Source organism: Hylobates moloch, unplaced genomic scaffold, assembly GCF_009828535.3.
Source record: "Hylobates moloch isolate HMO894 unplaced genomic scaffold, HMol_V3 SCAFFOLD_3, whole genome shotgun sequence".
In the NCBI taxonomy this organism is placed as follows: domain Eukaryota; kingdom Metazoa; phylum Chordata; class Mammalia; order Primates; family Hylobatidae; genus Hylobates; species Hylobates moloch.
In genome coordinates this window covers 150,166,569-150,180,314 of record NW_026652278.1, presented here as the reverse complement: position 1 = coordinate 150,180,314, position 13,746 = coordinate 150,166,569, and the positions used below count along the sequence as shown (strand labels likewise).

General features: G+C 31.8%; 1 protein-coding gene across 5 annotated transcripts in view; it reads left to right on the top strand.

Annotated features, from left to right (window-relative positions):
- FSTL5 (follistatin like 5) overlaps positions 1-13,746 on the top strand; it is a 786,207-nt gene that overhangs the window by 665,829 nt on the left and 106,632 nt on the right. For all 5 annotated transcript variants that reach the window (XM_032148724.2, XM_032148716.2, XM_032148719.2 and 2 more), the window contains one exon: positions 4,370-4,488. In XM_032148724.2, coding sequence (XP_032004615.1) covers positions 4,370-4,488 — 119 coding nt within the window. The remainder of the gene's footprint in view (positions 1-4,369; positions 4,489-13,746) is intronic.

The following is a 13,746-nucleotide window of genomic DNA, read 5'->3' as shown; positions in this document are numbered from 1 at the left end:
CCATAAATAGCATATTATCTTTTTAAAGCTATGTTTTCAAACAGATAAAAGGTAAAACATTATTTACATTTTGCAAATCCTTTAACTTTCAGGCTTAATAGAAGATGCTGGATTCTTACATCTGCTTCTGCATTGAATTGTTGTATATCTCACATAACATTCTACATCATGCAGCCTGTTGAAAACTAAACCCTACATTAAAAATAATAATAATAAAAGAAAAAATGTGAATGACATCTTAGTAGTATTAGGAAAACAGTTTGGGCTTGGCCCAAAATCATACCACTGCACCTCAATAAAGTCTTTATATTACGTTCAACTAGAACAAGACTTGCTTATCCTTTCATTCTTGCTAGAAAGCTTTTTGGCAGTGAGTGTGTCAAGCTCTTTTTTAGGCCCTGTTAATCCAGGAAGTGGTTACCATCTGACCACTATGTATATTGGCCAGAGTGATATTATCTAAAACCAGTCCTTTTGAGTAAGTATACAATCTCCTTAACTTCCAAAGGTGTACTGAAAAACACTGAATGGAAATCTTCATTATTAACTTCACACACTAATTAGCAGGGCAAATGTTATAATGTAATAGAATATTTGTTTGCATTATAAATGGCATTGGTTGAAATCATACATAATTATATCTATGCACACACATGTGTATCACACATGCATATATGCCAAATTTAAGAAATGCTTTACTAGAAAATAAAGTTGATCTTTTAGCTGGCTCAAGGATTCTGGGAAAACAGAACTTAATATTTTATATCATAGAAAATTAAAATTTAACACTATATTCCACACCATGGGTTTGAGGAGAAATGAGAATAGTTATCAAATTCTGGTTATACACCATGTCACCATTTGCTTTTTTCAGTAGTGTTATAAGGAATAGAAATCTGCAAAAAAATAAATAAATAAATAAGTTACCATTTCTTTGAAATCTTGCTGTGTGCAAGTTACTCTGCTAAATATTTTACATTCTCTACCTAATTGAAATCTTACAACAGCTGCATGACGTAGTATAATTATTATCTTTAAATTCAATATGGGGAAATTATCACACTGTCTAACATTCTCACAGTGAAAGAGTAAGTGCTATAGCTATTATTTGCCTCTGATCTGTCTGAATGCGGAGAATCAAATTTATCATCCCTCTTTGTCATATTTTCTTATCTCTACACTTGTCAAAAAATATAATATATATAAATTTAGTAGTTAGTAAAAATCTATACAAATATGTTATTTTCTTTTTACACATAAAGCTAATGAATATCCCAAATGAAAATGTGCCTTGTGTCTTCAGTTTCCAACATCTCCCTCATCAGGTCGTTTATATTCCTCTTTGCTGAGGATAATCTTAATAAATTTATATGTGCACAATATCAAAGCAGCAAATTGAAAGAGAAACACATCAGGTCATATGTTCAGATCATAAATTCTGCTGCAAAAATTCTAATTAAAACTTTTGAGGAAGAAAATAATGCCTTGCAAAAATGTAAATGGCAAAATATCTAGTCTTATGAATGAGGGGGACTCACAGACAGCATTAAAGGTAGTGGACAAGTTTTATTTCATAAGCTGAGTTACCAATATATAGGCATTTATTTTATAATTGCTATTTTACTTAATCTAGTTGTATTTAGTAATTTGTTGGCATTACTGTTTCATAAGCACTAAGAAGTTATAGTCTCATTGAAAAGAGTCAAAAAAACTAAATCTTGACTAATAATATCTGTATTTCTTCAGTAACATGCAACCTGGAAAGTAGTTTATGCTTTGTAAAAATGTCCATGTGTAATTCATATTTTAAAAAGCAAGAAAAGGCCAGGCGCGGTGGCTCAGGCCTGTAATCCCAGCACTTTGGGAGGCCGAGGCAGGCGGATCACGAGGTCAGGAGATCGAGACCATCCTGGCTAATGCAGTGAAACCCAGTATCTACCAAAAATACAAAAAATTGGTCGGGCGTGGTGGCAGGCGCCTGTAGTCCCAGCTACTCGGGAGGCTGAGGCAGGAGAATGGCACGAACCCGGGGGACAGAGCTTGCAGTGAGCCGAGATCATGCCACTGCCCTCCAGCCTGGGCAACAGAGCGAGACTCCTTCTCAAAAAAAAAAAAAGAAAGAAAAAGCAAGAAAATAGGCTCTAGAACCTGAAAGAGTGATTTGGATGGATTAAGTGGTATTTAGTGGAAAATATAGCTCACAACTTCCACCAGTGCAACAAATCATAGTGGAATCTCACTGACTCTTTTCTGTGTAGAATAGTATGCATAGTGGTAAGGGAAGGAAATATTTCAAGAAACATGACCAACAATCTGGACTTAAAGTAGTTGTCAGGCCCAAACACATTCAAATTCATAATCGTCGAACAGTATTTTGGCGAAGTTAAAGAAGGGTACTCATATTCACTGAGAAATGTTAAGAGCTTAGTAATAAAAATCAAACATAGTATGTAACAGACACAAATGAAAATCAGACACCACATACGGCTTTGTTATGTTCATAAGTTTCAACAACAGTATTCAGAAACCAATAATGTTAAATTGATAGTTATTGATATGTTAATGTTTACATGGAGGCTTTGCTGATACAAATCAAAAAGCTTTTGCATAAATACGTGCTTTGTTTCGGCTTTCTCTTTTGTGCATGTAATACTTATATTCCTTTAAACACAACTATGATTATAAATAATAGCTGACAACTACTAAATTTTATTTCATAAAAAACGTGACTTGAGTTTAGTTCTTGCCACTTCTGCTACTGTTCAGGAATATTCCATCTTTATATATTGCTCTCTGGAATTATAATGGATAATTAACTATTAAAGATTACATCTATTAAAATAGAAGTACTGAGAATTATTTATAAAATAATAAGATGTATCAAACAACCTGGAGTCATTTAAAGTAGATATGTATTATTATAAATAATTTCATGTGCTAAAAGAAAAATTGTATGCACACTATATATAAACATGAATGAAGTAATAGTTTAGTTTGTGTGCATTTTCATCTAAATCTTAGGAATATATGGATACATAGTTATATGGGAAAAATTGTTGACTTTTTATTCCCTAGAAACGTATAAGATGTAAGATTAAATATGACTTAAGTTCAATAAACACGTATTTTTTGCAAACCAACAAACTGTTTTTGTGATTCTCAATAGATGGAAAGCCCAGGCTAAACCTTGCAGGAGATCACAATTGAAAAAAAAATAATAATGCTTAGAAAATTATTTTTTATTTAAATAAATCATCTTTCTCTTTACAGATGTTTTTAGAATGTAAACATTGTAAGCAACAATGGTTTGATTTTCCAATCAAGATTTCAATATTATTGCTATCTTTTAAAGAGAGAATGTTGTCACTGAATTATGTAAGATATATAATGTAATATAATATAATATAATAATATAATATAATATAATATAATTATATTATATTGAATAAATTTGACTGTGTAAACCAATACAACAGGTCAAAAGAGCTATATAGGCGAGGACCAGAAAAGGAAGGATTACAAGAGCTCAGGGCTGGCCACACTGGAACAGGGGAGAAGCAGAGGAAACAAAGAGAACAGGTGCTCATGAGTATGTGGAAGTTCCAAAGCTCAGGCTTTGGTTAACCTACACAGGTTTCAAACTAGCCTCCTGCACCCATTTACACATGGATTTAGAAAGTGGGGGAGATGAATTTCTGAGATACCACACATCCAGATCTGTGGTGTGAAAAAGAAAAGTATAATTTGAACATTAAATTAAGATTTTTCAAAGACCTTAATTTGTTTTAAGGTATAGAAATAGACCTCCCAAATTGCCAATATTAAAACTAATATGTAAGACCTCTATTTAGAATTATTTTGACAAAAATTAGTTTAAGAAAATTTATATTCTACAAAATCTAGGGCATTTGGTCTTTTTCTTCCTAAAAATCTTTATATAAACCAAACTCCTGCAAAGAAATTAAATTTTTCCTAGTGAACTCTAATAAAAGTAGGAAAATAAATTTGATTCTTCAGAAAGTACTTTTACTCCTTAATCAACATGTACATTAAGTGGGGAAGGTATCCAACATAATCTATGTATCAAGAGTTTATATCCCTATTTATAATTGTTTTAAACTATGAAACATTTATTTAATTATATTAAAGAAACCACTAAATTGCAGCTCAGGAAGAATGAAGTGTAATGTCTGCATAATATCACAAAGTGGTGTGAGTATACAGTAAGGGTCCCATATGGTTCGCTTTATTAACATTACACAACTTCGAAAATTGGTCTCCTGCTAAAGATATGAGAGGCACTGAATTTTGGTTGTAAAGGTTTATGATAATTATATTGTGAACATTTAAATGTGTTTTTATTCCTAAGGTCTGGGAATTGGGAATATGTTCTATGTTTTTTATGAAGATGGAATCAAAGTGATACAACCCATAGAATGTGAATTTCAGAGGCACATTAAGCCTAGTGAAAAGCTCCTTGGATTTCAGGCAAGTATCTAAAAAGTTCCTTTGACGTTTCATGCAGAAATTTTGTTAAGTAGAATTACATTTTGGAAATATAACAAAACCTATACATATATGAGACTCGTGTTGGAAGAAAATTATGAAACCCATGATATTCGGTGTTATTCTTTTTAGGTTTTATATCTGAGGAGGAAAATAATATATTATGTATTCCTAAGAATTTGCTTGTAATTAAAATGAAGGTAAGAAAAGCGAAATACCAGAGATGAACACGACCTGCAATAGCTTTGTCTGCTCTCCAATTTAGAATACCTCCTGTATTTGTAGGTAATATTTAAGAAAAGAAAATAAAATATCCTGTAAATAATCTGGTGGGAAGCTGGTGTATATTAGGTGCTTTATAAATGTAAAACCGTTTTTATTCTTCATCTCATTCTTCATGAGGTCTCATTGGAATGGACAATTCAGATAAATAAGGGAAAATATCACATTTTTTTCAAATCTTGATTTCAGCCTACCAGTAGGCAGTGTTGCTGTCATATACTAATACATGGAGACAATAATTTATACCTTAAATCTATGCCCTAGAATGAAAAGAAGGAAAAACATTATGAGAGGAGATAATATAGGTCAGTTTCCTCCTGGATATTACGTAGGACAAAGAAATATAATGTCCTTTTATTTAAAAATATTTCAGCCATAGGCTAAATTATTAAGTAAAATTCTTACCATTTTGGTTAAGTTATAACTTAGTTATACATGCAAAAAATCTTAAATTGCACATGGAATTTTATTTTATTTTATTTTATTTTATTTTATTTTAAGACAGAGTCTTGCTCTGTCACCCAGACTGGAGTGCAATGGCGCAATCTCGGCTCACTGCAACCTCCGCCTCCTGGGTTCAAGCAGTTCTCCTGCCTCAGCCTCCCAAGTAGCTGGGACTACAGGCATGTGCCTCCAAGCCCGGCTAATTTCTGTATTTTTCGTAGAGACGTGGTTTCACCATATTGGCCAGGCTGATCTCGAACTCCTGACCTCGTGATCCACCCTCCTCGGCCTCCCAAAGTTCTGGGATTAGAGGCAAGAGCCACTTCACCCCGCCCTATATTCTTTTATAATCTTACATTATCATCATTAAGTGAGTCTTTGAATAACTTGTGTTTATGTGCATATATGTGTGTAATACAGAAGCACATGAATAAAAACAAATTATTGCTGATAAAAGAAATAATTTAGGCCACACTCATATTTTTACAAAAATATTCTGAATAAGAAATATGGACGAATATGCAGATATAGGTAGTGTGGTGTTCAATATAAATATTATTATTTAAATAAGAGCAAAATAATTTTGTAAGAGAGTTTCTCTCTGATTTTTACAGGACTAGCAGTTTTGCAGCTAATGACACACATTTCTTGGCTATATCACAGAATTTGAAACTTCAATTACTAATACTAATAAGATAGGCTGTGAAATCCATACTGTTCATCACAAAACTATCACTTCAGGAATTTGATTTGCAAATTTAGAGACAAAGAATGTTCTTCCTGCACCACATGTGTGCTATTTCAGGGTATCAGTAAATGCTTCATTACTATGTGACTCAAGTCTTAAAGAGCATGCTTTCCCAGAACATTTCTTGACAGCTCTGGGTGAGTTAATTTAATCACTTGGAATCTCAAGTTAAAAAACAAGCGAAAATTTGATGTGACAGTTTTGCAACATGTCAGGGCAACAAGGATATGAGCATTATTTACCTGCATTTCTCTCTCTTTAAAGCTTTATAATACTCAGATGTCCTCCTAAAACAACTAAAGAAAAACAATGTAGAATTGTGTATATTTATTTCTCTATGTATACACATATTATTTCTCTATGTATCCAATTAAATATGTATATTTATCTAGGTATACATATATATGTGTATGTATATATACATACATAGAGACAGAGATGTAGGACAAAGCAATGTGATGTATACAGCTCTATATGTATACATATATGTTTATGTATGCATACATAGAGAAATAAATATACATAATATATTAATAGAGAAAAATTATATCTACAAACTGTGTATGATTTTCTGATAAGAAATTAAATATTAAAGAGGAAATAGAAACCAAATATCAGTGATGACAACTTTAACTTATTTTCTTCAAACAATGAACCCTTATCCACAAACATACACCAACAGTGACAAAGCAGAGATAACTAGTTACTAATAACTAATCTGCTATATCAGATTTTTAAATCACAGCCCCTGGAAATCTACAGTCATATTGCATGTGAGATAAATGTTATAGAATATGAAGTTATTCTAGAAACATATACTTCAACATAAAAATACATGCAAGGATAGAAAGTTTGCATTCCTATACTACATTAAAAAGTTTATAAAGGTTTCTGTACTCTTAGGGAAGAGTAATGAAAGGATTAAAAAGAAAAGCATGTTTGCATTTTTAAGAAAGGAGAAAACTATCAAATAGTATTTTGGTTTTGAAAACATTTATGACATTTTTACTGCATTGGATGTTGAAATTAAAATACAGCTCAAAATTTAAGGCGACCAACATTTTGTAAAGAACCAAGAATAATATTTAAAAAGGGAATTGTTATAACTAATTTCTGCTTATGATTTTTAAATACAGAACATATGGAGAAACATTCATGACATAAAAGAAAGATATTTCTTATGTAATTATTATATGCCACATATATGAAAAAAGGCTAGAGTAAATTAAACTCATTTTATATTACTCTGTCATTTTTCATTCCTTAATGTAAAATAAGCTTAAATAATTGGAATATATATACACAAATACTGTCATGTACATACAAGTATACAGCAATAGAATGAGAAGTGCATTGATCATGTTATGCTTTGAGAATAAGTGTTGAACTAAATAATTTTTACATGAAGGTAATATTTTCTACATTTAAAAACAAAATAGATGGCAATTCAGGGGTGGAAGCTATTTGGTGCTACATTCTCTTAAGAATATATTTCTAATTACAAAGTAATTTCATGAGAAATTTGTTGAATATTATGCAATCAGAAAATATTTATCCAGAAAAACGGAATCAATAAGCTCTCCATTTCTATCTCTATCTGTCTGTACCTCTACTGCTACCACTACCTCTATCGCTACGTTTCCCTCTATTTCTTTCTTTTGATCTATCTCTATCTCTATCTTTTTCTCTATCTATCTCCTATATAGAGAGTTTTATTTTAAGTATTTGGCTCACACAACTGCAAGTGGGATATGTCAAGTCCAAAATGGGTAGGGTTTGCCAGACAGCAGGAAATTCAAGTAAGAGTTGATGTTGCAGTCTTAAGTCCAAAATCTACTGGTGAGGCCATCAGTCTGGAAACTTACACAGGAGTTGAAGTCGTAGTCTTGAATCTTAAATTCATAGAGCAGGCTGGAAACTCAAGCAGGATTTCTATGTTGAAGTCTTAAGGTAGAATTCCTTCTTTTTGAAAAAACCTTAGTCTTTGCTCTTAATTCCTTCAGCTGATTAGAGGAGGCCCATAAACATTATGGAGGGTAATCTATTTACTTAAAGTCAACTAATTACAAATGCTAATCACCTTACAAGCATCTTCACAGCAAAATATAGATGAGTGTTTGACCAAACAACTGGGCACCATAGGCTAGCCATGCTGACATATAAATCAACCATCACATCTTCCTATCTCTTGTAGTCAAGGGTTAAGTTTGATTAGTGTTTGTATTCTCAACATGCTCGGTACAACGTCTTACATATGACAGGCCAAGAAACATTTGTTAAATGAATTTAACAAAAATTCCATTGCTTTGAGCCTTAGCTATTCATTGTTTTATGCATTCTCTAAGTTTAAAAATGTATACATCTGCTTCTCTCTCCACCTTAACATTTCTCCTTAATTTACAATTGCCATGAAACAATATTCTTCTTTGAATGTTTGTGAAAAATGTTTCATAGAGTACTTTATCATTGAATTGTTTCAGAGTAACTCTAACCTCATGGATCTATTAATTCAGGATCACACAGTGAAAAGTTCCTGTGTAAATGCACTGTATATGAGTTTTTAGTACAGAAAAAACGCTAATGTGTTTCATTTTAGAAGGCAGATTTCTTGAGTACCAGTGGTGGAAATGAGTCTTTTGGAATCATTTTTCCCATGAAAAGGGATTAAATATGAATATAATATTTTTCAAATTCATGGTTGACATTAAGAGAGAGTAGCAGTGTACTTCCCAATATAACTTATTGATCAATAAAGTTTAGATAAGACCTGATATATTTAGAGTATAGAATCAAATCTCTCAGAAAATGATATTTGCTTGCTGTAAATAAAAACTCAATTTTGGTGCAATGTCAGATTACATTAAGTTTCAGCTTTTGACAGTGAGTTGGTGAGGATATATACAACAAACTTTTAGCTATTTTTCATCTTTTATTCCATCTTGTTATGTAGCTTTACTAGATACGATTATTTCTATATTTATCCTAGTTGTACACATGGTTTCATCTTGTGTATGAACTTCAAGCAAATAGAATTCTATTTCAGACTTATGGATTCAGAAGTCAAACTGAAAAGGAGTTTGGAAAAATGTTTAAAATTACAGGCTCAAAAACAAGCTTTCCCAAGATTACCAACTTTGTTACTCTTCTGGTTTTCTACTACTGTTCCATCCTTATCTATCACTCTTTTATTCTTTTTGATACTTTTGATACTGTTTCATTCAGTCACCTTCTTTGCTTGTTACAGATCTAGCTGCTGCTCTTCACATATGCCATAGTATTACTTATTATTTAATGGGTCCTAAAATAACTTTAAAGAAAACCACGTGTCTTATTATGCATATGTCTTATATTGTGGAACCTGAAAGATCTGTTACTGATCTGTTGTTGTTGTTGTTGTTGTTGTTTTGTTTTCTTGAAACAGGATCTCACTCTTTCGCCCAGGTTGGAGTGCAGTGATGCATTCATAGCTCACTGCAGTCTCGAGTTCCTGGGCTCAAGTGATCCTTCTACCTTAGCCTTGTGGGTAGCTGAAATTACAAGTGCATGCCACTGAATCTGATTGATTTTTTTCAATTATTTGTAGAGACGTGGCCTCGCAAGGTTGCCCAGGCTTGTCTCTAATTCCTGGGCTCAAGAGATTCTCCTGACTTAACCTCTGAAGCTCTAGGATTATAGCCATGAGACACCTCAGCCAGCCAGCCTATTCCTGGTTTTAATGCTAACTTAAATGATACTGAACTGTATAACTGAACTCATTATACTTTATACAGGGAGTCTGATGTAAGTCTCCTCTAAAATGTCTGTTATCCAGGTTTGGCGTTTCCACAAACCAAAATTATTTTACCTTTATAAACTACTGTTACCAGTCTGTTAGAAAAGAATTCTTGCTTAGGAACAGGTTGTTTGTAATGTCCAGAATACTTACGTTTCAAGAAATTGAAGCTGAGATTAGAAATTGGGAAACTCAATGGTCCACATTTCTTTCTCTGCTGTTGTTGCCCTTTATCTCAAACAAAGCAGCCTTCAGGGTGTTCATCAGTTCCCTTGTTCTGGTTCTAGTCCAGTTGTACTTCTGCAAACCTGGTCCTCAAAAATAGTCATTTGAAATACCAGCCTCTTTACATGATGCAAACAATTCATTTCCCCGTGAAGCCAGTGAGTAACCTTTTGAATACAACACCACTGTCTTTCAGAAAGGGAATCAAAATGTTTCCCCACTTATTTTTTTTTTTCCTCAGGGTGTCTCTTTTCAAACATGGCTTAACTTACAGAGAGTTATACAGTGATAAAAATGTGAGCTTTAGTCCCTTTGTGGTTACAATGACATCCTGCAAAGAGCTTCCTGAAGAGAGGAATGTAAACTACTTCTAACTATTCCTTAGAAGGTTATTTTGTAGATTTAAAAAGAAATGAATTTAAGAAATCGGTGCTTGACATCGTAGATGTAAAGAAGTCTTATAAAGCTTCCTTAGTAATCACACTGTTTTATAATTCTCACTTTGTGTTTCTGTTAAGCTTTAATATGTAAGCCTAAAATTGGGGGTAACAACAGTGGAAAGCTTATAAATGTAATGGAGTTTTATAGCATTATTAAGTGGGCCAAGCAGCATATGAAGTCCTTTCAAGAGATTATCGATAACAAGTAGCCAAGGTATTTGGATGAATGCGATCAGAATGTTGTGTGTCTCAGACAATCCATCGACAACATTTTTATATGACTAATAAGGACTCACTTATACACATGTAAAAGTGCATTCCGCACACTTTACAAATAAACGTGTTTAAGATTATTTAGATTTTTCAATAGAAATTTCTTAAAGGTAAAATTGAAGATTTTGATGGAAAAAATATTGAAACAAATATATTTAAACATCAAAACCTTTTACTTGAGATTTACAAAACCACACAAATCTATCATATTAGATGTGTCTTAAAGAATACTTAGTCTTTTCATCTAAGATTTATTTTAACACAGAAAAGTACCTATTTTTTCAAGATAATATATTTTCATGGCAAATATAAAACAAAAGATTTTATTATAAAATATAGATTATTCCTTCATGTCCCCCTATGTCTAGTTCCAGCTCATACAATTAATTGCTACATTTAATCACTAAAAAAGGGTAGTGATATTTCTTGAATTATCAATATTAAATATCTGTTGGTGTTCTTCTATGAGAGAATAATTTTGCTTATACAATTCTAATAACTTTTTCTTTCTAAATATATTGAAATATATATAATTATTTTGCATACTCATGGATTAGATTTACAATTTTAATGATTAAATCTTTATCTTTTATTTTTCTCAACATTTCTAAAACTTTTCATTTAACTGTAAGTTTCTGAACACTGGCTTCATTTCTCATTGTTTACTTTTGATATTTCAAGAACAGTTGTCACAATTTCAATTTAACAGTGAAGACATCCATTTCTTTAAATTTTTTTTTTCATATTTTTAAAAAGTCACAAATACCAGTTTAGAGGTGGTGAGGGAAGGAGAACATACTACAGGAAATTGTGTTTCAATTTTATTTTACTAAATGTTTGTATTGGTAAATATTAAAAATTAACTCTTCAGTATTTAAAAATATATTTACGTTTCTCCATGTACTATATAATTATTTTATATACCATGTTGTCTACATGGAAATTAAGAAAGAATTATATAATAAGAATTACAATGAAAATAGCTTAAACTTCAAAATTATCATTCATATTTTAAGTACTTAAGCTGCCAACTTATTGCCCATATAACTCGTTTTTTCTACGTTAGTCATTTATTTTCAAAATGTTGTTGATCCAATTTTAGAGGACATATGATGGATTGTTTGGCAAATTAATGGCAGAGTCAATATTTCATCTAGAACTTGCCAAACAACAACATAGTTGTACCATGAGCTATGCTATCTATTTTTTAATTTTAGAAAACAACAGAATTAAAGCAGCTGCTATTTTCGTGTAAATACATATTACATATATATGCATATATACATGTTAACAGAAAGTTATACTAGAAGTTAATAATAGATATACATAACATTTATATTTCTGGCTATATTTTAAAATAAACATTTCATAGTACCTCTACAGTACTTTACAGATGAGATCTAAATTTGACCCATTTAATATTGACTTCCAAATTATCACTCATGCACTGAGGTTTGTTTACTTGTTTATCCATATTTGGAATTTGCTTTGTGTGAAGCATTGTGATAGGCAGGGGAGAGAAAATAATAACATAACAGATACATAAATTTTAAGCACACTCAAGTGTAATGGTTGCTCTTACAGACAGATGTACACTGAGGACAAAAAAAAAGGAAATAATACTCCTGAATTTCTCCTAATTTAAATATTTTTCAAAAGATCAGGAAACTAGGCTGTCTTAAAGATATAGAAGGGTAAAAGCGAGATGAAATTGGCATGTGGCTGCATATTGTATAATCCTATTATAAATCTCATTTGTACAGCTTTAAAGAAAATGTAACATAAAACACATTTGAAGGGTGCAACTACTGGCAGCATAACTATATTGCCTGAAAACTCTACCAAAGTGTTTCTGCCGGAATGGGGAATGGGATCTATTTGTTGGCTCTCTCTCTCTTTTTTTTTTCTTTTTATTTTGAGACAGAGTCTCGCTCTGTTTTCCAGGCTGGAGTGCAGTGGCATGTTCTCGACTCACTGCAACCTCTGCCTCCCAGGTTCAAGCCAGTCTCCTGCCTCAGCCTCCACAGTAGCTGTAATTACAGTGCATTGTAATTACAAGTGCATCCCACCATGCCCAGTTAATTTTTGTATTTTTAGTAGAGACGGGGTTTCACCATGTTGACCAGGCGGATCTTGAACTCCTGACCTCAGGTGATTTGCCCACCTCAGTTTCCCAAAGTGCTGGGATTACAGGCATGAGCCACCATGCCCAGCCTGTTGGCTCGCTCCTAAGTTTTACTGCTTCCATCCTGAAAAAGAACCGATCAGTTCTATCCCATCTCTATTTTAAAGTGAAAAATTAACTCCTTATGATAGGAGCAAAGGAGAATGAGATTACATGTTTAAAAATCTGTATATCTAGTATCATTTACATTCAAAACTTAACTCTGTAATCTGTGATTTTTCACTAAACAGTAGCTAATATAATTTCACAAAAGATATCTAATAGCCTTTTGAACTTACTTGAAAAATTAAAAGATAGAATTAAATAATAACATACTGATTATATAATCTGTATATATTTCTAAGGATTGACCTTGAACTAAATCACCAGCTCAGGTTTTGTGAATTCTCAATATTGTTTTCAAGTTCTTACTCTGAAAAATTTTCCTAAAATGGATAATGTGGCCTGGAACCCTATTTAAATTTTCAGTAAAAAAAAGAGCCCAGATAAAATGTAATATTTTATAAAATATGATAATAAATATATAATTATAAATGTAATGGACAAAGATAACATGGCTTTTATTTCTGTTTTCATATAAAATGAAGGTAGGTACAGAGCCAAAGTCTTTAAGTAACAGTTATTTCTAAAGATTTAAAAAGATGCTTTTTAAAAAACAAATCTTTTTTATGCTTTTCCTTTAATTGATAAAACATAGCAATAGTATACATGTATAACAATTCTTTGTCCAATATTATTTTACCACATAACTGTAAGAAATCAAATACAAAGCTCTTTGTAGTCATTCTTATGTAGAACAAATTTATGTGTGAATTACAGTAATGCTTAAAATTTAAACACATATAATTATCTCTGTAAAACATTTATAGTT